This window comes from Trypanosoma cruzi, genomic scaffold, assembly GCF_000209065.1.
Source record: "Trypanosoma cruzi strain CL Brener 1047053516621 genomic scaffold, whole genome shotgun sequence".
Taxonomy (NCBI): Eukaryota; Euglenozoa; class Kinetoplastea; order Trypanosomatida; family Trypanosomatidae; genus Trypanosoma; species Trypanosoma cruzi.
In genome coordinates this window covers 86,915-114,112 of record NW_001849423.1, presented here as the reverse complement: position 1 = coordinate 114,112, position 27,198 = coordinate 86,915, and the positions used below count along the sequence as shown (strand labels likewise).

General features: G+C 53.4%; 4 protein-coding genes and 4 pseudogenes across 4 annotated transcripts, besides 23 other annotated features; all 8 read left to right on the top strand.

Moving 5' to 3' along the window:
• Positions 1–116: a sequence feature (heterozygous, Esmeraldo-like haplotype).
• Positions 1–1,439: a mobile genetic element.
• Positions 117–3,483: a sequence feature (areas not merged during assembly with more than two copies in the genome that could not be assigned to a particular haplotype).
• Positions 1,390–1,440: a mobile genetic element.
• Positions 3,484–3,553: a sequence feature (heterozygous, Esmeraldo-like haplotype).
• Positions 3,554–4,365: a sequence feature (areas merged during assembly that could not be assigned to a particular haplotype. This can correspond to areas where the two haplotypes were merged or to regions with more than two copies in the genome that were merged during assembly.).
• Positions 4,366–9,608: a sequence feature (heterozygous, non-Esmeraldo-like haplotype).
• Positions 4,694–5,703: a mobile genetic element.
• Positions 6,138–10,903: a mobile genetic element.
• Positions 9,609–10,655: a sequence feature (areas merged during assembly that could not be assigned to a particular haplotype. This can correspond to areas where the two haplotypes were merged or to regions with more than two copies in the genome that were merged during assembly.).
• Positions 10,656–11,430: a sequence feature (areas merged during assembly that could not be assigned to a particular haplotype. This can correspond to areas where the two haplotypes were merged or to regions with more than two copies in the genome that were merged during assembly.).
• Positions 11,152–11,173: a microsatellite.
• Positions 11,360–11,977, top strand: Tc00.1047053508047.80 (annotated as a pseudogene).
• Positions 11,431–11,791: a sequence feature (heterozygous, non-Esmeraldo-like haplotype).
• Positions 11,792–11,963: a sequence feature (areas not merged during assembly with more than two copies in the genome that could not be assigned to a particular haplotype).
• Positions 11,964–13,604: a sequence feature (heterozygous, Esmeraldo-like haplotype).
• On the top strand, positions 12,515–13,729 carry Tc00.1047053508047.70 (mucin-associated surface protein (MASP), putative; the record flags this gene model as incomplete). Its single annotated transcript, XM_807060.1, has 1 exon — positions 12,515–13,729. The coding sequence occupies one exon, from the start codon at positions 12,515–12,517 to the stop codon at positions 13,727–13,729; it is 1,215 nt and encodes a 404-aa protein (XP_812153.1).
• Positions 13,605–16,842: a sequence feature (areas not merged during assembly with more than two copies in the genome that could not be assigned to a particular haplotype).
• On the top strand, positions 15,028–17,799 carry Tc00.1047053508047.60 (trans-sialidase, putative; the record flags this gene model as incomplete). The annotated part of the gene is made up of 1 exon (XM_807059.1): positions 15,028–17,799. One exon carries the CDS (start codon positions 15,028–15,030, stop codon positions 17,797–17,799), a length of 2,772 nt encoding a protein of 923 aa, XP_812152.1.
• Positions 16,843–17,160: a sequence feature (heterozygous, Esmeraldo-like haplotype).
• Positions 17,161–18,347: a sequence feature (areas merged during assembly that could not be assigned to a particular haplotype. This can correspond to areas where the two haplotypes were merged or to regions with more than two copies in the genome that were merged during assembly.).
• Positions 17,883–18,047: a sequence feature (A-rich).
• Positions 18,348–18,734: a sequence feature (heterozygous, Esmeraldo-like haplotype).
• Positions 18,659–18,685: a sequence feature (AT_rich).
• Positions 18,735–22,844: a sequence feature (areas not merged during assembly with more than two copies in the genome that could not be assigned to a particular haplotype).
• Tc00.1047053508047.40 lies at positions 19,599–20,372 on the top strand (annotated as a pseudogene).
• Tc00.1047053508047.30 lies at positions 20,388–22,187 on the top strand (annotated as a pseudogene).
• Positions 22,845–27,198: a sequence feature (heterozygous, Esmeraldo-like haplotype).
• Positions 23,678–24,016, top strand: Tc00.1047053508047.25 (annotated as a pseudogene).
• Positions 24,293–25,372, top strand: Tc00.1047053508047.20 (mucin-associated surface protein (MASP), putative; the record flags this gene model as incomplete). Its single annotated transcript, XM_807058.1, has 1 exon — positions 24,293–25,372. One exon carries the CDS (start codon positions 24,293–24,295, stop codon positions 25,370–25,372), a length of 1,080 nt encoding a protein of 359 aa, XP_812151.1.
• Tc00.1047053508047.11 (trans-sialidase, putative) lies at positions 26,674–27,198 on the top strand (the record flags this gene model as incomplete). Its single annotated transcript, XM_807061.1, has 1 exon — positions 26,674–27,198. A coding segment is annotated over one exon (525 nt), but the record flags the coding sequence as incomplete, so codon positions are not given.

Genomic DNA, 27,198 nt, shown 5'->3' with positions numbered 1-27,198 from the left:
TGGGGCTGCCGTCGCCAGCATTCATGAGCGGCGTGCGGCAGCCTTTCTGCCTTTTTTGACAGCCATCTGCGCCGCGAGTAATTCCTTCTGGGGCGCACGTTGCATTTAGACGCCTCATGTCCGTAGGTATGACAACGTTGGCATCGCAAAGTGCGTTGGGTTTCTTGCCGATCGATGAGAAGCTGGGCTGCCTTCGCATAGGTGTCCGTCTGGTGAACAGCGGTGTTTAGACGGGCGCGCAGTTTGGAAAGCCGGAAGCCGGGATCGGATGCAATCGTGAGCTGCATCCGGAATGTATTCATTAGGGACCTCCCCAAATTCATGAAGCGATCGGTGGGATCCTGCCCGCCTTCCAGCACGCCGATCCACTCGACCAAATTGTCAAAGACAAGCTTAACCTGCTCGTCGTCCTGTTGCCAGCATTGGTATTCGCACCGGAGGTCGAAAACGACTCCGGAGGCGCCCTCATTCCATATACGCGTGGGCCGCGTGGTGACGTCGAATGCGCAGAAACCGCGGTCCTCTTCCATAGGTGATTGGGCTTCCTGGGGAGAAGTGCGGGAAGGCAACGGCGTGGAAGGGTGGAAATGTGGTCTCCCAACATTGTCGTGAGGGAGTCTGTAAGCCGCCGGACTGTGTCGGGCCGCGCTGCTAGGCACGCCTCCAGCCATCAAGAGATCCGTTTGATGCGGCAGTGTAGATACGCCATCGTTGGCAACGTGTCGAGTAGCGGGGGCCTCGTCCCGCCCCGCCGTCTCCGCATCCCGCGCGGGTTGTTGTGCATTATGGCGTGCCTCCCGTTCCTGGAATTGACCAGTGAGTCTTCCCAAGTTGAATTCGCGCTCCCGTAATTGGGCGTGAGCGGCGTCCAACTGCTGTTGTAGTTCTAGGACCTGGTTGCCGGCCCCGGCGATATTGGATTCCTTTACCGATAGGTTTTGTGCGCTTCCTCAACCTGCGAGTTAAGCTGAGCATTCCGATTCTGCACGTCCGCGACGGCGTTAGCGTAATCAAAATTCAGGCGCTGCTTTCAGCAGTGATGAGCCCTTGTTGGTGCCCCAACTCCCGGGCTGCCCCCATAGCGGGCAGGAGCACTTGTGTCTCGAAATTAGGGATCTGAGTCGCCCGTAGATTCGCAATATTTCCAATAATAGTAGAATCCTGTCATGCTTTAGGGGTGGGTCCATGGAACACGCATAAGCCTGTCGATGATGCGGCCACAGTTAACGTCTCGTCCGAAATATGATTACCATTAATAAATGTCATCTGCCCCTGGGTCTCTCCACATTGTCACACCATGTCCCAGAGACGGGAGCCAATACCACACCACTCGGAGGGTGTGCAGGGAAACAAAGCCATTTACTTAAACTTACCTGGCTGTGTCTGTAAAAAATAAAAACAAATATTATCTGGCCTCTATCGGCTCCCTGCCCCTACAAACACACAAGAACGTGCAGCGCACACAGCAACACAATAGCAAAGTAACAATAAAAAAGGATCCTCGCACACCATGCGGATTGTTGGTCCACGGGAAGTGCAGCCAATATTCACCACAAGAACAATTCAGTTGCCGTAGGCCTTCCTCCATATTCATCGCACTCCACTTCATGCAGGCCCGGGAACCACCGCAGCCGCAGACGCACACGTAAAAATAAGCGCAAGGAATGGAATAAATCAAGCAACCATTTATTTGTGTTTCTTTTTGGATGTTGGCAGATGCCTGCATGCGTTGTTTTGTTTTTCAGAGGGCAAACCCCCATGCCTGGATCGTGTGTTGGGGATTTCTGCAGGGTACACAATTTGTTTTCTTTCCTCTTGTGAATTTTTTTCTTGTGTTGGTGCGGCCAATAATTCGGTTTGTGTTGTTCCTGCCTTTCGCTGGTGAAAGTGCTGCAATAGATGCTTTTGTTTTTCCTTTCGTTGCTGTGGCTCCTGATTCCTCACCGTTTATTGCGGTGGAAATAAAAAACATGTGAGTAGACTCCCACACACCAGAACGCACCTTCGCTCCTAATTATTGTTGCATGAAAGGGCATGTGTGTTTGGTGGTGTCTCGTCCATATATTTTGTGGGTGCACATTCCCCTGCAGGCTGAGGGCGGGATGACGCTCTGCCGCGGTGCACTTCCCTCGCATGCCGCCCACTGTGATTCATCATGCATCACCCCCTCACATACTCCGTGGTGCCACACCGTCAATATTATCGCAGCCGCTGTGGTTCCGCATATTTCACGCATTTGATTGCGCCACAACACATCCGCTCGTGTGGCCGCCGCATCCAAACAGCGGTGCCCAACACCGTGAGCGGCAGTCCACATCCTTGCATGTCCCAACGCAGTGGTGCTTGACTGTCAGCCAGGCGTCAGACAACAAGAGAGTCTTGTGCTGGCAGTACAACACACGGAGCTGCAGTGAATGACTCGGGCGGAGACGCATCTATTCGTCACAAGGCAGTGAAAAGAAGTCGGGCAAAATAACGCCGGCTGCATGCACGACACCACATCCACAGCCAAAGCATGCGACGTGATGTGTGTTTCACTGGTGCTGTGAAATGCCTGAAGACGACGTCACTATTGGAGGCACACCACCCATGATCAGCGGAAAGACAATAATCGGCATGGGAGGCCACAAAAGGCAGCAACGACCCCAGCAGCAGGAGCAGCTCTCTCTCTCTCTGTTGTCTCCGAGAAGTAATTATTCCACCAGCCACAGCTGACTGTGCCATCGTGACACTCCATGCACGTCGTGGCTGCGTCAACACATCCTGTTCCCTGCAGCGCCTCAAAAGATGCCTCACTCCGTCCACTAAGTGCATCGATGCGGGCCGTGCCTGGGCTGTTCGTCAGGACCACAACGATGTGAGGGTCACCGAGCCGCAGCATGTTTGTTGTGACGCTGTTGCATGGCACCTGCACACACACACGCAGCGCCTGCATCCCTCCCTTTTGTGTCCGCCCTCCGCCGGAGTGGCCACACACACGGGCAGCAGCAAAATCACTTCACCCTCGACGACACAAAATCAACACCGACATCCCTCGCGACGCAAAGATCTCGGTTGCCAGCACGAGCTTCCTGCCGCTCTGCCATCGACGCTGAAACACGGCACAGTGTACGCACCTATTTTCCTCGTGTGCAGTCAGCCGTTTGCTTCACACATTCTTCGATGGACTGACGTCCACAAAAGCACGCCACAAAAGGCCACTGTGATCGCACACGCTCTTGCGATGAGCGTCGGTGTGTGCATGGATCCGCTGCTCACACGTGCTGGCAGGCAGCCTGCAGCCGGTGCCCTCGTGCCAGTTCATCGGCTCCAGCACGGAAAAGAGAAAATGGCCTATTCCCGATGCACTTATTCCCACCAGCAGCACCGACACGCTGATCGCCAGCCGTCATTCCTCAGCACATCCAGAAATGCTGAAAAGTGACGTGGAACTGTCAGCCAGCAATGCCACAATCCCCGCACACATGTCGGCTCCACCAGAGAAGACACACAAATCACAAACAACACCCTCCACATGTCATCCGAACATCATTCCGACACACCGCGACACGCCAAACAGAAGTATTCGTCACCCCAACGCACCTCCCCACACAATCACATAGTCCATACACCACGCACGGCAGCAGCTCACACGCGGTCAAACAAATGTTCTTCGGATCAGTGTTATCCACGTGCTGCAGTGGGAAGTAAACAAACGAGACGAGCGGCCAAACCCCAAAAGAGTGCAACGAATGGCCGCAACCCAACGGAACGCAGCCGCTCAAATGAATTCAGTCCAAATGCCCTCAACCTCCCACCTTCCCCCACACAAAAGCCCCACAAAATTAACATCAAACGCACTGTTAAATAAAGCCGCTGCGCCTTCTGCTGCCATCCGGGCCGTTGTTGTCGCCTTCACGGGGACAGACGTCCATTGGTTATTCCAAACTGCGCTGTGTTCCTGCGGCTCGCCCTTTGTAAACGCCGAATTGCCGCCGTCACGCACCACAATGGGAAAAAAACAAAAATTCTTTAACCAGACCGCAATGCCGACCGCGCCACGTTGCTGTCTGCCGCGTCCGGAAGCAGAGGCTGGGCGTCCCAGCACACCATGCGATCCTTTCTGGTTGGATGCGTCCGCAGTGCGTTTTGCACCACGGTGTCGAGGCAACTGCTCCGTGTCCGGCCCCCACTCACCTCCACAGCCTGGAAGTGCGGCACCGCGACAGCTGTACGGCATCTCTTGGCCCACGCGTGTCAACGAAGGATACTTCTGCCCACCTGGAAGCCAATCTAGCACCGCTGCGGAGGATTGTTGGGTTCCTCGAACCCACACAGCACGAACGCCTCACATTTCTTTGGTATATTGAGGAAGAGCGTGGCGCAATCTGCTCGGAAACCATTCCTTAGTCGATACATGGGAATGCAGTGACGAGTATTCCGCTTCCGAGAGATGCTGTACTTGACGGAATGCGACGCGTCTGCGGCCACATGAGGATCTTCCCGCACCACATCCGCGCCTCTAATGCTAAGCACCGGATTTTCGTCTGCGACACTGTGAGCTGCGACGGGGTGGGCGTCCTCCAGCCACGGCACGCCCAAGACGCCCCGGATGGCTCGTCATCTCTCGCTGAGCATGCGTCTGGATCCGCTGCGATGCCACTTGACTCCCCGGACAGCGGAGCTGCCTGTGGGGCCTCACCGCACAGCTGCTGGCAGCCTTGCATGCTCCTGCCGAGCGGAGTGTCCTGCCACTGAGCACTGCCTCAGACACTTCCCAGTTCCCCGCCTGGCAGCAGCATCCCAATCGCCCACACGAGTTCCTGCCGCCACAGACTCCCTCTCGGCGATGGAATCACTCCGCCTTGGCCCGCTGGCGGTGCACGACGACGTCAGCGAGGAGATTTGTACCGTGCCACTTTCACAGGCGGATCGTGGTCGTACAGCTGGCTTCACATTTTCCCCATGACACCGCGGAGTCCCACGCAACGTGACAGCGGACGCTGATGCCGTCATGGCACGATCCCTCCCGCAAAACTGCGCCAATGCGTGGCAAGTGGGCTACCTCACCGCAGTGAAGCGACCGCAGTGGAAGGATTTCAAGGAGGAAAAGGAAGGCGCACACCGCGTGACAGGCGCCTGTCGGTGTGGCGAGGGCTCTGTTCCTGGTTTCGACCCGAACATCGTCCCCGAGTGGCGGCACCGCGCACAGGTGCGATGCGACTCCTGCCCACTCTTCGACAGGCCCGCACGCGCCTTGCGGATCACAAGGAACCCCTGTGTCGGTCGTGCCGTCCCTCCCTTTCTTACTGAACTGAGCGGCCCGCCTCTGCCTCCGCCGGGACCTCTTCCCGACGTGAGCGCCGCAACTCCTTGCTGACCAGCGAGCGGCGGATTGAAGTTCCCCGGCCCAATCTGCAGCAGACCGCGCTCGTCCAAAATATTACGGCACATGCTCGACGTGCTCGGCCTTGCGTTCCGATGGTCGGAGAGGCCTCAAATGCGGGTGCCGCGATTGTTTCACCGTATTCCTAACAGGCGCCTCGCGCGCAGGTCGCCACCGAAGTTGCCAAGCATGCCAGCAGGCAAGACACACAGGAAGCACAAACGCGGGAACTCGATATGGACCAGGCTCTTCCGCCACCACCGCATCACGGACGCCACGGGCTGCTGACCCCCGACGGACCACGGGAGACCCCGCTTCATCCACTGTGGTGATGCCCCGTCGTTGAGAATATGGACTACCCAAGCCCGCACGACGGCCCGTTTGCGACGGAATGCTTGCCAATTTTGTGCGGACGCCCCTTGCGCTGCTCACTCGTTATTGTGGCAGTGTCCGGCGACGGGAAGATAACAAGCTGCTTTGTGATGAATGTTGGCCCCTGGCTCAGCCGGCCACCTCAACGTGGTGCCAGGGTCTGGTGCTCTTTGCTAGAGAGGAAGCTAAGCGCCTGCTGTTCATGCTTCAAACCCGATGAGTGGTTGTTACTTAGTTTTACGGGCCGGAAGGGCAGATGTTGGAGCCATTCTATAATGGCTGCCCGCGGAGTAAGGTTATCCTTGCTACTGAATTCCTTCGTACGCTTACCAGAGCTGCGCAATTGAGGTGTAGTTACTACGACTGGTAAGAGAAGAAAAAAAAAAAAATGAATATTGGCAGGGTGCCAGATGGAGCCATTTACATGGCTTCCCGCGGAGCGGTGTTTCCATCCGCTGCTGGATTCCATCGGCGCTTATCAGCGCTATACATACCTTTTGCGTGCCGTATGTGACGCGCAACGACAAAAGCTACTGCTAAGCGGAGACATTGAGCAGAACCCAGACCCCATAGCAGTACTCCAGATGAACGTTTCTTGCCTCACGCCGTCAAAACTCGCAACATTAATGGCGCAAGGAGCAGACATAATAGCCATCCAGGAGACTTGGAAGTCGTCGGAGCAGATCGCCAGCATGCATACTGGAGATTATGTGTTCTATGCACAGTCGCGCATCGGCAAGGGAGGTGGTGTGGCGGTGCTAGTGCGGAAAACTCTCCGCTCCAAGCGTATACCTCTCACCAACCCTCAGAGCGACACCAGCCTTGAAGTGGTGGTGGTCCAGGTTGCTCTGGACCAGAACCGTGATCTTATTGTCGCGAGTGCCTATATGAGACCACCACCGCAAGTAACGCAATTCTTCAGGCGGTTAGTAAACTGCCTTCCGGCCTCGTCGCCGCTCCTGCTGTGCGGGGATTTCAACATGCATCACCCACAGTGGGAGCCATTCTTGGAGTCTTCTCCAAGCGAGGTTGCCGCAGAATTTTTAGAACTGTGCACGGATGCGGGACTCACCTTGGTTAACATCCCTGGTGAGATCACGTATGCTCGTGGCACAAGAGAAAGATTCTGTATCGATCTGACATGGTCAAAGCATTTGACTGTGTCAGATTGGTCAGCTTCTGTGTCGTCGCTTAGTGATCATTATATGCTCACATTTACGCTGCATCAGGCATTTAAGGATACCATACCTTCGGCACCCCCTTCGGCACCTAAGACATTCTACAGTTTGGGGAAGTGTAAATGGGATTTATTCATCAAGGACTTCGACGCACAACTTCCGGCATATGACTATAAAAAGCAGTCCACCGGCATTAAAGCTTTCACGAGAGCGCTTATTACTTCGTATCGACAACATTGCCCCCGCGGCATGCACAAGGATGGTCCCAGGCTTTGGGACGACACTCTCATGGAGGCAGAGCGGATCGCTACCGACAGCAAGGCCCGCTATCCATAGCTACCGACGCCCGACCGTGAGGCAGAAATGCAACGGACAAGGAGTCAATTCTTCCTCCTACTCCGAGAGCGCTTGCGCAACACGTATCTACGTCGCATCAGCAAGTTAAATCCAGGCGAACCACCCGCATGGAAATACATTTCCGGACGAAAAAAGGCATCACTTCCACCTCCTACATCATTGTTGTTGGGAGATGGTCAACACACTTATAAAAGAGCAAGGAGAGCAGCAAATGCTCTCAATCGCATCTTTTTTCCACTTCACCCCTCTCACAAGGCAGTAAGGTTTTCCAAAGGCATCAAAAGACAGAACCCATCTTTGGGCATTGTTTCTTCTTCTCTTTTTAGGCAGCAGAAAAACAGCGAGTCTGCCGCAACATCCCGCTTAGTTTCTTCTACTTCTTCTAGCTCTGAGCCGCAGAATAACAGCGAGTCTGCCGCTACATCTAGCTTAGTTTCTTCTACCTCTCTTATCTCTTGTATTTCTGAGCCGCAGAACAACTACGAGTCTGCCGCTACATCTAATTCAGTTTTTTCATTCTCATCTAGTTCAGATCCACAGGATAAAAACGAAGCTGCCACCACATCTGGTTTATTTGCTCATCTTCACTCCCCTCTTGATGCACCTTTTAATCGTACGGAACTGCTTGCTGCGCTACGTAATACGCCGTATGGCAAGGCCCCCGGACCGGATGAAGTCTACAGTGAGGCACTGCGACATATTTCGTCAAAGGGTCTTCGATTTCTTCTTCGTTGCATTAACCACAGCTGGACGACCGGTACGATCCCGGCTGAGTGGAGACGCGCTACCATCGTCCCACTCTTAAAACCCGGCAAGTCGCCGGAACTGCTTGAGTCATATCGACCCATCAGCCTTACTTCCATTGTGAGTAAGGTTGCTGAGAAAATGGTACTGAAGAGATTGCTTTGGGTGTGGACGCCTCACCCCCACCAGTATGCGTGTCGTAGTATGCGTACCACGACGATGCAGCTGGCACACCTGATACACGAAGTGGAGCATAATAGAAATCATTATTTTCAAGTGAACCTTCCCAAGAAGAGCGATATTGGTAATCAACTCCACTACAGACCCCATCGGACTCTGCTGGTGTTGGTTGATTTCAGCAAGGCCTTTGACTCCATAGATCATCGAGTCCTCAGTCGCTTGCTGGCTAATATTCCGGGGGTGAATTGTAGAAGGTGGCTTAGAAACTTTCTATGTGGTCGCTACGCGAAGACACGAGTTGGTAACAGAAACAGCGATCGGCGTCCCATGCTGCGAGGAGTTCCTCAGGGGTCCGTACTGGGACCATATTTGTTCTCCCTTTACGTACACCCACTTCTCAATCTGCTGAACAGCTTTGCGGGTGTCACAGCAGACATGTATGCGGACGACCTCTCTATTATCGTTAAGGGGCAGTCCCGGGAAGACGCCATTCCCACTGCCAACATGGTTCTTGAAAAACTGCATGCGTGGAGTCAGGAAAATGGCCTGGCCATCAACCCGTCAAAGTGTGAAGCCGCTTGGTTCGCACTCTCCACGCACACGGAGTCAGATTATGATCGTGAAGGAAAGTGGCCCCTGGTAGTGGCTGGATGTGAAATCCCAGTCATGACCATGGGGGCATCGCGAACTACGAAGCTTCTTGGCATGGATCTCGATCCACGACGGACGCTAAATGTGGCGGCCACCAAGCAATGCGCTGCCACTTCGCAACGGATATCGCAGCTACGCTGCATGGCGCATAAAGAGGCGGGACCATCTCCACATGACCCACGCACGTTCGTCATTGGATACGGCGCTTCCAAATTACGCTATGGCAGCGAGCTCATATGGGCAGTAGCGACGGATTCAGCGAAAAATGAGATGCAGAAGACGTACGCAACTCTGGCACGCATTGTCAGCGGAGTTCCGAGCACTGTCGACCCGGAATCCGCACTTCTAGAGGCTGATATGCCGCCGCTTCACGTCCTTTGCCTGCGCGCGCGGCTCTCCATATTTGAGAACACACGCGCATGTCAGATGGACTGGATGCGGAGACCTCCGTCTGAGCCACCGCCTCGCGCAGGTTTCCGCATCTCGCCATTATCTCGGGACGAGCTATATGCCTTCGTAGACGCATACACAAAGGACTATGGCATCACTCAGAGCTCACCACGCGAAGAGCGGCTCTTTCGCAGCTCCATTCCTCCCTGGTTTGCGGCCTCCGCACGCCGGGTCACCATTGGCGTGGAACTTCCGATAGACCACTCAATAACTGACGAGGAAGAGCTGACAAGGGAAAAGCGCAGAGTCAGCGAAGAGGCTCTAGCGCTGCACAGCCATCGTTCGTGGATACTCGCGACGGATGGCGGTGTCGACGTTCCCAAGTCAGCCGGGGTTGGAATACTGCTTGCATCCCTCAATTCATCGGAGATAATAGAAAAGGCCAGTATAAACTGCGGTGCACGCCCATGCAGCTACAGGACGGAATCCCGCGCGCTGCTTCTAGCCCTGGAGAAGCTGATTATCCCTCGCATCCGACACAGGCATAAAACCCTGCTTGTGGTTACAGACAGTCAGTCTCTTCTTGCGGCTTTAAACAAGGGCCCGCTCAGTCAGACAGACTGGACGGAAGATCAGATCTGGCAGCGTCTCTTAACACTGACGTGTGCTGGCTGGTCTGTGCACCTGCAGTTTTGTTACGGACATTGTGGAATACATGCTAACGAGCTTGCAGATCAGTATGCGACGCAGGCTATGGCATCTGGACAATACACGGAGCATGGAATCGCACCTTTATGGCATACGGATCTGCTGACATGTTTTACTACCCTGCTCACCAACAAGTGGCGTAGTACCATTCGTCAAGACACTCATCGCTACTTGCTTTGCGGCACAAGGCCATCCGATCTCAGCGGTAAGGACCTGATCACTCAGGAAGTTCTTCACCGTCAAGAACTGGTTCACCTCGCTAGGGCAAGGCGCGGCGAATCTGGGCTCTGGGGTCGACTATACTGGGCTGTGAGAGATCGCACGAACCAATGCCGTTTCTGCAACATCTCACCAGAACAGTCTGCATATATGCGCTCTAACAACGATCCGACTGCACCGGGGATGGGCACTGTTCCCCCGTCGGCAAGGGAGGAAGACGTCTCTCCAGTAAGGGGACGGACCGTCACACGCCGTCGGAAGGAGGAATGTCCGTACTGCGATTCTATATTGACGGGATTCTCGAATCTCGTCAGTCACTGTCGGTCATTTCACCCGGAACATCCTCCACCGCTTCCCGAGCTCAAATGCGATTTCTGTGACATGGTTTTCCCCACACGGAGAAGCACCGCACAGCACAGAAGTCGCTGCGCACACAACCCAGACGCCAACCGACACCGCAGCAGCAGTGCCAGGAGGCGATCTCTGCTGCCGCAGGATCAGCCTGCTTCCACAAGCACGCCAATTGGCCCGCAGGAAACCTTGCACCATCTGCTTCTAGAATGTCCAGGCACCTTGGCTGTGCGCCAACGGCTGGGCATTGAACAGGACCTCCGCACCGAAAAGTTCTCTCAATGGCAGTTGCTTCACAGCAGGAAACTTTTGTCGCTGCTCAACCGCCTCCTCGGCACCCAGATGGCATTGTATAGCTGGACGCGCTGGTAATAGTAGAAAAAAAAAATATTGGCTGCACTTCCCGTGGACCAACAATTCACGCGGTGTGCGAGGATCTCTTCTTTTTTATTGTTACTTTGCTTTTGTGTTGCTGTGTGCGCTGCACCTCCTCTTTTGTTTGTGCGTACCCTCCGTGAGGGGTGCCGACACGACGGACCGCTCTCGCCGTGTGTGCGTGCGGTGGAGCCTTGTGTGCCGCTCCTGTTTGCTTCTCTTTCTTCCTCCTCCGTCTGTGTGTTGGTGTTGCGGCAGGGCTGTGTGTGTGTGTGTGTGTGTGCCTGCTGCCGTGGAATGGAGTGTGTGTCGTACGTGGTGTGCGGCGTACGGTGCATGCCTGGCTGCTGCCCTCTCCTCATGTGGTGTGCCCTCTGTGTGTGTCTGCCGCACCTCTCGTCTCTCCTGTTGCTCTCCATGTCCCTCACTGTGCAGATCAGCTCCACACCACTGAACGACCACACTCACGATGATGACGATGTGCCGTCTGCTGTGCGCCCTGTTGGTGCTCGCCCTGTGCTGCTGCCCATCCGTGTGCGTGATGGCGGGCGAAGAGGGCACAGCTAGTGGTTCGACTCCAAATCCCACTACGCCAAAGGAGCCGGGTGTAAAAGGTCCGGGGACCAAGCCAGCGCCGGAATCAGGCGCGCCAAAGCTAACGGACGCAGGGGAAACGGAACAACCAACAGGTAATTTGAAACCCACGCCGGGGGTAGCAAGCGGGACCGCTTCAGAAGGGCCGCAACTTGCGTCCAATGCGGGAGCGTTAAAAAATACGATGGGCGATGCAGATGCAAGAAATACAGAAACCGCTACGGCACCGAGCCCGGGAGTGCGCCGAGTCCGCTGGTGGAGACGGCGGATGTAAAAAAGCCGGTGCGGAAATAAAACCAAATACGACTACCACCACAACAAAGGCGCCAACAACAACGACAACCAGCACGACAACCGCTGCGCCAACCACGACTTCCACCCGCACACCGTCACATCTTCGCGAAATCGACGGCAGCCTTGGCAGCTCTGCGTGGGTGTGTACCCCGCTGCTGCTTGCCGTATCCGCGCTGGCGTACACCGCTCTGGGCTGAAGAGGTGTGTGTGGGCTGTGCGTGCCAGCACTCAGCCACTGGGACATGTGCGCGTCCACTGTGGTCCGATGTAAAAAGTAAGAGTAATTATGATGATCGTGTTTTGCTTCATTTGCTTTTGCTTCGCTGCTGTGCGCTCCGCGTTGCTGCTCCCTGTATCCGTCACTTGGCACGTATCCCGGACCCACGCATATGCTCGACACTCATGCGACCGTTTACGTGGACGCATTCCAGACACACTCATACGCATGCGCACTGGAGCCGCTTAGTTAAAGTTTTTTGTTTTTTGTGTTTTTACTGTTTTACTTTATTGCCGCTTTTTTACATTTGTTTTACTTTTACTTTTTTTGTGTGTTTTCCTTGTTGTTAAGTTTTTGCAGGGCGTTTTGCTTTTTTTGCCTTTCATTGGTTCAATATTTTTCGTGAAATGTGTGCTGCTGCTGGTGGTGTTTTTTACTGTGCCGGGTCTTTTGTTGCCTTCACTCTGCGTTGACAGGGAGCTAGTTTGTGCTGAAGGCTGCACGCAAGTGACAGGAGTGATGGCGATGATGACTGGTCATTTGCTGCTGGTGGGCGCCATATGCGTGCTGTGGTGCGGTGCGGTTTTTGGACACGCGATGGACGACTACTGCAGTGAGGGTGGAGGGAACGGGTTGAGGCACACGAGTAATAGTGGAAATGAAGGCGTGTCTATAAAGGCGGACTGCGGGTTGCTATCCGCTCGAGTGGGATTAATAAATGCGGTTGAAGCTGGGGAAAAAGATGGTGAAGGATTGAGTGGTGGTACAGGCCCACTGGGAAAGACGAAGGAAACATTGCAGGATAATAAATTGGAAAATAAGACATTGGGCAAAGAGGCGACTGGTTCAGGAGGAGGAGGTGTCGCAGTTCAACCACCAGCAGCACTACCGCTGGGCTCTGGAGGATCAGATACAGAAGAACAGAGGCAGTCAGAAGAGTTGGATACAAAAGGAAAAGAGGCAGGAGGTAAGGGGGATGAAAAGGACGGTAAGACAACTGAGTCCCAACAACAAAGAGCTGATCAACCTTCTTCATCTGGCAGCGACGGCCCTCAGGGTGGCAAAGAACCCAATTTGAAAGAAAAATCCGAGAGTACTGAATCCTCCGTTGACACGCCGACACAAGAAGATGAAGTTGAAACGGAAGAAACAAATGTGTCAGAAGAAGAAACCGGAGGAGACGAAGAAAACAACAATAATGTGGCACTCACAGTGACAAGTGAAAGTCAAGTGAAACTGAAAGAAATACAACTACCAACACCACCAACACTACCAACAACGCAAGTGAATGAACGGTCCCGCACTGAGGATTCAGGACACGTGCAACAGCCAAAAGGCGTCCAAAGCGACATTGAGTCAAACCACAATTCACAAACTGAGGGCGCTGCCCCCATCACAGCCAATCAACACAATGAGCCATCTGCCGACCATGCAGGATCAAGGCCACCATCACCCACGGCAAACGGTGATGCCGCCAATAATGGGGCTGACAAGAGCACTGAAGTCAGCACCCCGAACAATGATCCAGCAGCTGATGGTACAGGGACACGAGAAGAAAAACAAAATGAAAATAGGGAAGCCAATCCGAAGGAATCAGTTCCAGCCACAAACGCCACAACGGCGGCGACTGGCGACAGTGGCAGCAGCACCGCGATCTCCCACACCACCTCCCCTCTTTTGCTTCTTCTTGTCGTTGTTGCGTGTGCGGCTGCTGCTGCGGTGGTGGCCGCGTGAGAGTGAGTGAGAGAGCGCCATGCACCGCCCGCACACACACTCGTCTTTCACCCACTCTCTGTGTGTGTGTCCCGTTGCATGGACTCTCGCCCTCACCTCACCCCACGAAGCACACACATAATGTGCCCATTGTATATATTGCATGCACACCCATGCAGGCCCGTTGGTGCTCTCTTTTGCACGACACGCACCGCTGCCGTCCTGCCTGACTGCATGGGCGGAGCACCGTAACTGTTTCTGTTTTGTTTTTATTGCATTGAGTGGGCGACCTCTCTCTCTCTCCCTGTGTGTGTGTTTTGCTTTACGGGAGCAATGAGAGTGTGTGCGCTGGTCGTCCCACGCTTCGGCTTTTTGTTTTGTTTTTCATTGTTTTGTGGTTGAGAGCACCCATTCCGCGGGCTGCGTGTGTGTGTTTGTGTGTGATGATATGAGTAATTTGCGTGTGTGCTATCTGCCTCTCTCTGCCGTTGCTTTCTTCTGATTCTCTTGTGGCGCACAGCTGCTCTGCAAGTGTAGGCCTCGACAACCACAAGCACATGCACACACACACACCATGTTGCACACGCTGTGGAGTGGCGTGTACGCTGAGAACACACGCACAAGATTCTTTCTGTGGCGGCTCTCGAAAGGAAGGAGGTCGTGTGCCCGCAATGCGTCACTTCGACGTGATGCGGTTGTTATGTTTGCGGCGTGCAGCCAGTGAGTCGTGTGGCGTTGAAAGTGCCTGAGACAAATGTGGAACGATTCCCGCATAACAACTGCTGCACCTGCCGACGCGTTTTTTGCGCTGTGTATCGGTTGATGAGGGATTTTCCGGCTGTGCGGGGTGATGTGCGGGTGCGTTGGAGGAGACAACAGCAATACGACTGGCGGCAGCGCGTGGGTGCTGTGAAGGGCGGCTGTGCTGTTTTGCATTTCGCCGGTTACTTTTTGTTTGGGCGTTGTTCTGTGTCCGCTGATGCGTGAAGAATAACGACACACACGCCGTGGCTGCTGTTGGTGGTGGTGACCGTCGCTGTGTGTTCCCGGTGCACTGTTCTTCCTTCTCCTGTTCCGTGTGTCTCTGTGCGTGAGTTGTTGTTTTTGTTGGGGGTGACTGCGGCTGGGATAATGATGCCAGTCACTGTGGATGGGTGGCTGTGTTCACTGTTTCACCCTCTTTTCTTGGAATGTTTTCTCTCTATTTCTTTCTCAATTACACACTAAGAAGGAAAGCAAGCGCTAAACGCTACTGTGAACTTCGAAAGCACTGAAAGGACCAACAGCAGCACACACACCGCCCACACACATATATTTATATGCTCTCACGTGTTGCTTCTGTGAAGGCACCCCGCACACACAGCCTTCGCCGCGTGACCGGATCCAGCGGAAGGAGGAGGGAAGGAAGAGAGAGTGAGCAGCAGAGGCCCAGAATGTCCCGGCATCACTTCTGTTCTGCGGTGCTGCTTCTACTTGTCATGATGTTGTGCTGCAACACTGGTGGGGCTGCATCCAGTGGGGTGACGGCGCCAGGTTCGGGAAATGCAAAGGAAACATATTTTGTTTGGAGAGATAAGAAAGGAGAAGAAAAAGTGAGTTCGCTCCGTGTTCCCAGCCTTGTTGAGATGGATGGTGATGTGTTTGCCGTTGCCGAGGCGCATTGCAAGGAGGGTACTGAAAAAGTTTTTACTGGGATTGCCTCGAAGCTCCTGGCGTTGACTGGTGAACAAAGAAGGAAGGAGTTGGCTACAACTGAAGTGAAGACACAAGTACTGGAGGAATGTTCCTCCGAAAAAGAGAAAGTCACCTGCCGTATAGCAGATCGGGCTGATTCCCAAAGCCAGACGAGAATACATGTGGGCCGACCAACAACAGTCGTGCGGGGAAGTGATATTTACATGCTTGCTGGAAGTTACAATTGGACACTTACCGCCGATGATCAGGCAGCCGATGCAGGCGACTGGGGACTCATGCTGGTGAAAGGGAACGTCAGTAAGGAGGAAGAAAGTAAAAAAAGGATCCTTTGGAACGACACTTATGCTATCCCGTGGAATTACAAAGGCAAACAACACGAATCCTTGACAAAGCTTATTGGTGGTGGTGGATCGGGTGTTAAGATGAATGACGACACGCTTGTGTTTCCTGTGGAAGGGACGAAGAAAGTGAAAGGCACAGAAAAGGATGGAAAGACTGTTTCGCTGATCATATACTCCTCGGATGCTGCGGGTTGGGTGCTGCCGAAGGGGATGTCTGCCGATGGCTGCGGTGATCCCTCCGTCGTGGAGCGGGAGAAGGACAAAGAACTCATGATGATGACTGTGTGTGATGATGGCCGCCGCAGGGTGTACGAGTCCGATGACAAGGGGGATTCGTGGACGGAGGCACTCGGGACACTCTCGCGTGTTTGGGGAAACAAACACAAGGGCGGAAAAGTGCAGACCGTTACAAGCGGGTTCATCACAGCGATGATTAAAGGTGTTGGAGATGATAAGAAAGAAGTGATGCTCATCACCCTGCCGGTGTATTCGAGTAAGAACGAAGAAGGCCATCAAAAAGGCAATGGAAAGGGCGTACTTCATCTTTGGCTGACAGACAATACGCACATTGTTGACATTGGGCCGGTATCGGGCGATGATGAGGACGCTGCCGCCAGCTCCCTGCTGTACAAAAGTGCTGAGGGTGAAGATAATAAGGGAGAGTTGATTGCGCTGTACGAGAAGAAAGGCGATGGGACGACATCATCACCCAGTCTTTGGTCTGTGCGTCTCACTGATCAGCTGGAGCGGGTGAAAGAGGTGCTGAAGACCTGGAAGGAAGTGGACGAGCGTGTCTCCAAGCTGTGCCCCTCTGGGAGTGCTGTGCAGGATACCTCAATTGATACTGCCTGCAGCCCTGCCATGCCGATCGATGGGCTGGTTGGCTTTTTGTCCGGCAACTTCTCTGATAACACATGGAGGGACGAGTACCTCGGAGTGAACGCCACAGTAAAGGGGAATGATGGAGAAAAGAAAAAGGCAGAAGCGGCCACAGTGGATTCAGAGAAGGGCGTGAGGTTCCAGGGAGCGTGGGCGGAGTGGCCTGTTGGCAGTCAGGGGGAGAATCAGCTGTACCACTTTGCGAACTACAAATTCACTCTTGTGGCGACGGTGTCCATCGACAGTGTACCGGAGGGAGATACCCCTATTCCATTGATGGGTGTGAAGATGAATGATGAACAAAAGAAATCTTTTGGGTTGTCTTACGAGAAAGGAAAGTGGAAGCTACTGTGCAGTGACGGACCGAATTCTGGGGAGCAAAGCCGCGCTTCAGAGCCAGGTAAAACTCAACACGTCGTAATTTTGCTGCGGAACGGCACCCAGGGCTCCGCGTACGTCGATGGTCAGCGTGTGGGTGGGGATACGCCGTGTGCATTGGGAAATACAGATTCGAAAGGGATCTCCCACTTCTACATTGGAGGCGACGCGGATGATGCAGGGAGTAAAGACGTGACCGTGACGGTGACGAACGTCCTGCTGTACAACCGCCCTTTGAGCTCTGAAGAGATTGGCGCCTTCAACCCGAATAAAGACTCCACTCCACCTTTGGAAGAGAATCCGTCGAAGCCTTCACCAGATTCTTCTGATTCCATTATACCTCCCATCCCTCCGGTGAGCCCGAGTGCTCAGCAAACCGAAACTTCGTCCACTCCTGCCGGAACACAGCTGACGGAACAGGGACAGTCGATGGGGAGCAGTGGTGCGGGCAGTGGCGGTGCATCCGCACCAGCGGTGTCCACTGTCAGTACTTCCTCAGCCGAAGAGGAGTCCGTATTGCAGGTGACGTCAGGGACATCTCCCGATGGAAATCCAACTGTGGGTGGCGGTTCTACTGCTGATGGCGAGCCAACGATGGAGACAAGAAAAGGAGGAACGAATGGGCAGGAGGAGGAGGTTAATACACAGGTCAGGGAAATAAATGCTACAGCACTCAGCAGCAGCCTCGGAAATGTGTCGCAGGGGAATAACACCGATGCTGGCAAAATGCGTGGGAGCGGACTGCTGCCATCGCTGCTGCTTCTGCTGTTGGGACTGTGGGGGTTTGCGGCTCTGTGAGGAGTGACTGGCTGTTGCGTGGGACAATTGCGACCTCCCCTGCACCGAATTGCGTCCAAGAACTAATTTTGCTCTTCAAATAATTTTTCCCCTTTTTTGCTTATTTTAAATTTAATTTACTGTTTACTACTTTGTTTTTCTTTTTTCTTTTTATTTTCTGTGCGTAATTTTTAAACTTTTTTTTGCGTTTTTTTTTCTTTTTCATTTTTTAGTTTTTTAATATTTCTGTTTTGCTGTTTTAATTTTTTATCCCTCATTCCCTTTTTTAATTGTTTCTTGCTGCACTCTTCCTGTGAGGGGTGCCGTGTGTTTCCCGCCCAACTGCTCCACTCGCACACCCACCGACACGCTCATGACGACGGCCCTGTGCGCCTCGCCTGCTGCACGCATGAGGGGGGGCCGCGACGAACGGCGCGCTGAGGGAGCCGTGACGTGTGGGCGTGCGACGAGGGCCTGTGGGGCGGAGCACACATTTCTTCCCCTCTTGTTTTTTTTTTTCTTTGCTGCCAGGGCTGGCAGCCACCCGCAGCACCACACACACAGCCACACCCTGCCGCTTTTTAAGGATTTTCTTTGCGTTTTTTTTTTTGCGCTGGCGCACCCTTCGGTGTCGGCTTCGTCAGTATTTCTTTCCCCTCCTGATGATTTTTTTTCTTTTGCTGCGCTCACTCTCCCGATGGAGTGACGCGACTCCCGTCATGTCTGCGTGCTTCTCTCAGTCCCCACACACACGAGTGAATGTGCTCTGCGGGCCGCACTCGCACGCCGATGAAAGGGCTGAGGGGGGCAGCAACACGCAGATGACCCTATGAAATATAAACGATGTGCGGACACATGGAGGGTCAGACGGTTGAAAGACATTTAAATATTTAATTTTTATTTTTATCTTCGGACAAAATATGCAGACAGTTTGGTGTGGCCACAAGGCAGCCGGCAGCTTTTTAAATTTGTGTGGAACAGTAATGGACGATTTCTTTTTCATTTGTAATTATTTTGTGTGATGGGGTTTATATAAGACGAAGGGCAACGTTTTTTTTTTTAAAATAAATCTTGTGTGAATTGTCACTGCTTGCACTGCAGTGCAGTCATGAGTTTGAGCGGTCTTCTTGTTGTTGTTTCCGCCACGCACCTCCGCCGTACTTTTTTTTTGTGCGTCTCTCCACATACTCTGCTCCCTCTCTTCTACTTCTTTGCTTTGTGTTTCTGCAGGCACACACAACCACACAAACAAGATGCACATTGCAGTGGATTTGAATGATATTTTTGTGGTGCATGCTGGCAGTTGCGTGTGGCGGCTGTTTTCTTCTTCCGTGGCCATGAGGAGAAGGGAGAGAGAGGGAGTGCGCAGTCCGAGTCTCCTTTCCTGCGGGTGTGGTGCACCGCGTGTGACTGCGTTGAGTTGGGCTCCGTTTCCCATTGAGGGCGGGATGGCAGGAAATTTTTTTGCCGCGTCATGGATGGATGAGGGTCTGCTTGCTCCGTGTGCGTTGTGTGGTGGCCGCGTTGTTTTGGCCATTTCCCTGGGGCTGTCGAGATGAGCTGGGGGAGATGGTGCTGGATTTCTTCTCCTCCTGCATGGTGGGTGGCTGCTGGCGTTGTGTGCCTTTCTTGCGTGGATGCCGTCTCGTGGTGTGTGAACTGTGCGGCTGGGCCTGCTGCCCTCTCCTCATGTTGTCTGCTCTCTCTCGCTGTATCCGCTGTGCCTCGTTCCTCTCCCTCTTGTTGCATTATTTTTTCCTTCTGTCTCACGGATCAGCTGATTGGCTCCAGGGACTCCACTACGGGTGATGATGACTGCGATGATGACGATGGTGTGCACTGTGTTGGTCCTTGCGCTCTTGTGCTGCTGCTGCTGCAATTCCGTGTGTGTGACGGCGACTGGAAGCCCTGGAGATGTATCTGGCGATGCGGATACGGTGGTTGTGCCGGTGGATGTGTCGTGTCCTCAGAGTGACGGCAGCCTGAGCTGTCGCGTGCGTGCGTGTGTGTGGGCGTGGAAGAAGTGTTCTGCTGCCAGTGCTGAGGCTCAGCATGAGAATTATACTTTCAGTGGCTTTGATGTGCGCATGCATAGCAGAGATGGTGAGCTGGGTACTATGTGCCATGTGGCCAATGCGGTGCACACATGTAGCAACTGTGCTGCTACCTGTGCAACGAAAGAGGAAGGGGCCACCGTTGCCTTCACGATGACTGTGACGACAAATAAATACGCCGGCCCTTATGAATTGTGGTGGCGTCAATTTTCTCCCGATGGAACCATCCATCCGCCTGCACGGAGCAGCGATGCTGACCAGACGGGCATCTGTCAGTTGCCGCCACCCCGTGAAGGGAAGGATGACACGAAATCTGGTGGGACAACTGCGCCGCAAGTTAATGCTGAGCCGTCACTTCAGAACGAGGATTGGCGACAGTCTGCGGCGGCTGACGCACCCAATACCGTCGATCCGAGTCCCGCATCCAACACGGCAACCAGCACTTCTGAGACGAAGCCTGAGTTTGCCTTTGTTCGGAACATAAAAGTGGCTCCGACCCCACCCGAAAGAAGGCCCACGCCTGTCACCGAGCCAAAGGGATCCCATTGATGATGCGATGAGTGATTTACGACGTGTTCAGGAGCTGGAGAGGGTTGATCTATTTGTGCCGCAAACGATGCCGGTGCAGCCGAAGGATGGGATTGTTCCCGTTACGGCGAGGGATTCGTTTGTTTCACTCTCTCTCGTCAGTGCTGGTGGAGTAATTGCTGTTTTCTTTGAAGGTTGCATGGATGCCGAATGCCAATATGCTCAATTAAGTAAGCCTTTTTCTTCTGACTTGGTTGCGGGGTACATCGACTCTGCGTGGGATTGGTCCGCTCTTGTTGGTGAGGTCAATAAAAGGATACATGGAGGGCACACACTGTGCTTGGAGCAGCGGAGGGAGAGGAGAGTTTGGGTGTTGTGCTCTGCACTACAACAATCACGAAGGGCAACAGAGTGTTTCCTCCTGCGGGAGGCTCTGATGTGTCCCATGAAAGTGGGTGCTGGAGAGAGGGCGGCTTGGAGCTGAATCTGTTTGTGGGTGATGTCACGAATCCCACGGGTGGCAGGCAGAGTGGACGGATCAAATGGGACGACTCCAAACCACTCTCGAAACCGATCTCTTCTGCTTCTCACGAAGGTGACTGGAATTAGTTCATTGCTTCTGGTGGTGCAGGTGTTGTGATGGAGGATGGCACGCTTGTGTTTCCTCTGATAGCGAAGGATGAAGCAGAAGACGTTTACTCCATGATCATTTGCTCGACGGACAACGGCAGTACCTGGGCGCTCTGTGAAGACATTTCCCCTGCGAAATGCCTTAACCCCCGCGTCACCGGATGGGAGGGATCACTTCCCATGATTGTTGATTGCGAGAATGGCCAGAGGGTGTACGAGTCGCGTGGCATGGGGACAACGTGGACGGAGGCCATCGGGACACTCTCGCGCGTGTGGGGCAACGCCCGGTCAGGAGTCTCTCAGAAGGAAAGCCTGCATGTGGATGCCCTCATCACCGCGACCATTGAGGAAAGGAAGGTCATGCTGTACACTCAGAGAGGGCATGTCTCGGGGAAGAAAAGGGACAGAGCGCTCTGCCTTTGGGTCACGGAAAACAACCGCATGTTTTCTGTTGGACCGGTTGCCGTGGACAATGCTGCGGATTGGATGCTCGCCGGCAACCTGCTGTACTCGGATGGAAGTTTGCATCTTTTACAACGGAGGGGCGATTATGAAAAAAGTGTCATTTCAATTTCCCGCCTGACGGAGGAACTGAGTGCAATCGTGTCCGTCCTCAGCACTTGGTCGCAAAAGGGCATTTTCTTCTCCAGCGTGTCTAGACCCACGGCGGGTCTGGTGGCAGTTTTTTCAAACGCACCGGCCAGTGAAGACAGGTGGAACGACGAGTACCTTTGCCTGAATGCAACGGTGACGAATGCAGCGAAGGACAACGATGGGTTTCAATTGACGGGACTTGAGTCCAGGGCAATATGGCCTGTGAACACTCGGGGTGATAATGTGCGTCATGTATCTTTGAGCCACTACTTCACACTTGTAGCGTCGGTGACCATCGAAGAGGCTCCGAGCGGGAGCACGCCTCTACTGACTGCGGTGCTGGCGGACACTGCGTCCAATCGTACCATGGGAATGTCATACAGCCACAAGAAGAAGTGGGAGACGACGTTCGAGGGCAAGACAACAACACGGAGCAGCACTTGGGAGCCGAGGAAAGAATACCAAGTGGCACTCATGCTGCAAGGCAACAAGGCCTCTGTGCACATTGATGGCGAGTCGCTGGGGGAGGAAGAGGTGCCGTTAACAGGCGAGAGGCCACTTGAGGTCCTGAGGTTTTTCTTTGGCGCGTGCGGTGGGCACTAATCTCATGTGACGGTGACGGACGTCTTTCTGTACAGCCGCCCACTGAACTCCACTGCGATGCGTGCACTCAAGGACAGGGTCCCCGTTCCGACGAGGGAAGCGGCTCCGACACTATCCGAGAAGATTCGAGTAGTTGACAGCGTCAGAGAGCACGTTGCTGGGGATATTACCGAAGAGAAATGAATGGGCACAACGCCCCTGGACACGAATCCCCACCACAAATAGTCACCTTGCAGGGTCTGGAGCGGCGTGAGTTCCGACGACCGCCTCGCCTCTCTCAACGACGTGAAATTGACACTGCGTGATTTAATTGGTAACAACACCGTGCGTGTGTGTGTGTCGTGTGTGTTGCTGCTTCTACTGGGATTGTATTTCTGTCGTAGCAGTCTTGTGAGCCACGGAGTGTGGATTCGCGACGCCTCACGGAGAATATGTGCCTCACTGCCAGCGTTTTTTTACATATCTTTTATTTCTTTGATGTCTTTACTTTTAAATGCCCTTTTAATGCAGTTCAGCTGTTGTAATAAGCACTTTTTTTTTTTTTTTTACGTAATGTTCGGTTGCTGCACACTTTCATGTTTGACGTGCTTCCCCTCTTTGTTTTGTTGTTTGTTGCCCACACGCGGTGCCGGCCCTGCGGCTGTGCGTCCCACGGACTGCGCGAAAGGAGGATTGGAGGAACAGGCCGGATGCCGCATAAAATGTGAAGAATGTTTTTTGGGCTTGTGGAACAGTGCAATCTTTTTTTTTTTGTTTCACTTTGATTATTTTTTCCTTGTGCAGGCAATATGTATATAGAGAAACACACGGTCGTGTTGTGCTGCCCGGCACATGAAATAAAAGTCCTGCCGAATCAATTTTCACTAATTTTTCTTTTTGGGGTCATGCCGGACACTCACTTTTTCTTTTTTTTTTTGTTGTTAATTCACTGCGGCTTGTTTTTGTTGTGCCTTGCCCACTGCCACTTTGTGTTCCCGTGTCCCGTTGAGTGTCCCACTGCTGACTTGACCGTTGACATGCCTCCATTTCTTCTTTCCTGCTAGTGGCACCTATGGTCCGCGACGACGATTGTTTGTGCTTCCCATTGCGATGGCACGAGGGTGACTGGGCGCTGGCCTGCTGAGTGCGCTCGGAGGGAAAGCGGATGGTGTGTGCAGTGCGTCACTGTGAGTCGTTCTGCCAATCCGTGGGTGCGGAGGGAAGTGAAGGACTGCAGCGTGGACTTGGATCCGCCCGTCTCTTTCGTTGCGGCCGTGTGTGTGCTGGGCGCATGGCTATATCTTGCGGTGCGACGTGGATGGCGTTGCTTTTGCGTGTGCCCTCGTGCATCCGTTTTGCGGCGGACTTCTTTTCCCTATGACACCGCCCTTGTGTGTGTGAGAGAGAGCGGAGATGTATGAGGGTGGCAGTTTTTTTCGCACATTTGTGTTCTCCAGAAACGCGGCACTGCTCGGCAGTCCCTTGCAGCACCCAGACCGTTGATCGAGAGGATGTGAGGATCCGCTCCAAGCAGTAGGAGGACAACAAGATGCACTGCATGACGGAAACCTGACCGGCATGTGGTTGCAGCGCATGGAGCACGTGCGCCAGTACGCGTTGAGCGTTGCGCTCATGATTGTGGAGGAGAGGCGGCACGACATTGTGGCGCTGTGTGTGTTCCGCGGCCGGGGCATGCCGGGGATTGTGAGGGACGCGGAGTACACGGAGCTGCTGGACTGAGGGAGGAGGTGGCGGACGTTGCGGCGCAGCGGGAGCGCATCACGGACTGCGTGTGCTGGGAGGGCCCGACGATCCCGAGGTCTGTGCTGGAGGGGCGCGTGTTGGAGTGAGCGTGGCGTGCTTTTGAATATCTGTGGAAAGAAAATAACGGTGATAGTGACTGTGGGGGTTTGAGGAACGGTGGACGGGCGAAGAGAGCTCCTTTTTTTGATTGTTGTTGCTGTTGTTGTTGAGCGGCGTCCACCTAATTGTTGTGTTGGCGGTGTGTGAATCTCATTGCTGGAAGGGACGGTGCGTGGCTGTATGACATGTCTCTCTTTTTGCTTCCGCTCTGCGTTGACGGGGAGTTATTTTGTGCTTAAGGCTACACTCAAGTGACAGGAGTGATGATGGCGATGATGATGACTGGCCGTGTGCTGCTGGTGTGTGCCCTCTGCGTGCTGTGGTGCGGTGCCGGCGGTTGTGCTGAGGAGAGTGCAGGTGGAGTTCTGCCTGGTGCGTCTGGGGGTGGCGCTAAGAGTTTGCAGGGATCACAACCAATTGTACCGGAGGTGTTGAAAAACTCAGATTTAAAAGCATCAGATATTAACGACAAAACCGAAGAAACGCTTATAAAAGTGTCTTTGGCCGAACAAGAAGAAATTTCTGATGATGATGATGAGGGAGAGGATGAAGAAGAAGGACCATCTCCACCAACACCACCAAAAGGAGGAGGAGTACAGCCACAAGCCAATAATGGAAAACTGAAAAAAGCAAATGAAAGTGAACCGCAAAAAGAAAATCAACGCCACGTCGAAGTTGAAAGACAAAATCCATCAGAAAAAGAAACGGTTGTTGATGAAGCGGAAGGAACCAACGAAAAAGAAGCAATCGGACTACAGCCGCAACAACAAAAAATTCCAGTCCGAGAACAGGATACAAGAAATGGAGAAGGAAATCAACCGACGCAGGGAAATGAAGAACAAACAATCGTTGAAGAAATAACACCCAGTAACCCTGCAGGAGATTATTCTCCGGGAGAACACAAAGGCAGTGATGGTTCTAAAGAAATGGAAGAAGGGGAAGAAGGAGGTGTTGAGGGTTATGAAGGAAGAAATGAAAGGCATCGGGATCAAGTGAGGGAAGAAGCTGTACATGTCTCAGGTACCCCGAAAGTAAATTCAACTGATATTCAGCAGGAAGTCCAACGCACACATGCAGGAGAAACTCCGACAGGAATCAAACAAAAGGCTGAAGAAGAAAAAGATGATGAAACAGAAGCGGAACGAGAACAACAAAAGAAACAACACCAAGGGAATCCTACAGACAAAAAACAAGGATTCACAAGTGGTGCAAACGCCACTAATAAAATAAACACGACGCCTGGCGACAGTGACGGCAGCACCGCTGTCTCCCACACCACCTCTCCTCTTTTGTTTCTTCTTCTTGTTGCGTGTGCTGCTGCTGCTGTGGTGGTGGCCGCGTGAGAGTGAGTGAGAGAGCGCCATGCACCGCCCGCACACACACTCGTCTTTCACCCACTCTCTCTGTGTGTGTCCCCTTGCATGGACTCTCGCCCTCACCTCATCCCACGAAGCACACACATAATGTGCCCATTGTATGTATTGCATGCACACCCATGCAGGCCCGTTGGTGCTCTCTTTTGCACGACACGCACCGCTGCCGTCCTGCCTGGCTGCATGGGCGGAGCACCGTAACTGTTTCTGTTTTGTTTTTATTGCATTGAGTGGGCGACCTCTCACTCTCTCTTTCTCTCCCTGTGTGTGTGTTTTGCTTTACGGGAGCAATGAGAGTGTGTGCGCTGGTCGTCCCACGCTTCGGCTTTTTGTTTTGTTTTTCATTGTTTTGTGGTTGAGAGCACCCATTCCGCGGGCTGCGTGTGTGTGTTTGTGTGTGATGATATGAGTAATTTGTGCGTGTGTGCTATCTGCCTCTCTCTGCCGTTGCTTTCTTCTGACTCTCTTGTGGCGCACAGCTGCTCTGCAATTATAGGCGCTGCCAAACACACAAGCACATGCACACACACACACCATGTTGCACACGCTGTGGAGTGGCGTGTACGCTGAGAACACACGCACAAGATTCTTTCTGTGGCGGCTCTCGAAAGGAAGGAGGTCGTGAGCCCGCAATGCGTCACTTCGACGTGATGCGGTTGTTATGTTTGCGGCGTGCAGCCAGTGAGTCGTGTGGCGTTGAAAGTGCCTGAGACAAATGTGGAGCGATTCCCGCATAACAACTGCTGCACCTGCCGACGCGTTTTTTGCGCTGTGTATCGGTTGATGAGGGATTTTCCGGCTGTCCGGGGTGATGTGCGGGTGCGTTGGAGGAGACAACAGCAATACGACTGGCGGCAGCGCGTGGGTGCTGTGAAGGGCGGCTGTGCTGTTTTGCATTTCGCCGGTTGTGTTTTTTGTTTGGGCGTCGCTTGTTTTGTGCTGACGCGTGGCAGAAGCACCGCCGTGACTCCTGCTACTGGTGATGACCGTCGCTGTGTGTTCCCGGAGTACTGTTCTTCCTTCTCCTGTTCCGTTTGCCTGTGTGCGTGAGTTGTTGTTGTTGGGAGTGACTGCGGCGGAAATGATGGTGCCACTCACTGTGGATGGGTGGCGGTGTTCACTGTTTCATCCTCTTTTCTTGGCGTGTTTTTTTCTTTACTTCTCACGAACACACACTAGGAAGGAAAGCAAGCGCTAAACGCTACTGTGAACTTCGAAAGCTCCAAAAGGACCAACAGCAGCACACACACCGCCCACACACACATATTTATATGCTCTCACGTGTTGCTTCTGTGGAGGCACCCCGCACACACAGCCTTCGCCGCGTGACCGGATCCAGCGGAAGGAGGAGGGAAGGAAGAGAGAGTGAGCCGCGGAGGCCCAGAATGTCCCGGCATCACTTCTGTTCTGCGGTGCTAATCTTTCTTGTTATGGTGATGTTCTGCGGCAGAGGAGCTGCTAGCGCGGATGTGAAGGAGTCATCTTCTGTCCAGTTTAAATGGGAAGGCATCACTGACGTTAAGGAAGCTGTGAAATCATTGGGTGTTCCCGGACTTCTAAAAGTGGAGAATGACGTATTTGCAGTTGCTGAGGCGCAGTGCAAGAAAGAAGAAGAAGAAAACACCTTTACTGGTATTGCATCCCAAATTCTCACGAAAAAAACTACTAAAGAGCCGGAGGAAGTTCTGAAGGATGCCAAAAAGGACATACAAGTTTTGGAGAAAGACGCTTCCCAAGGAAAGAAGAAAGTAGATGTGAGCCGACCAACGACAGTTGGAAGGGAAGAGAGATTTACA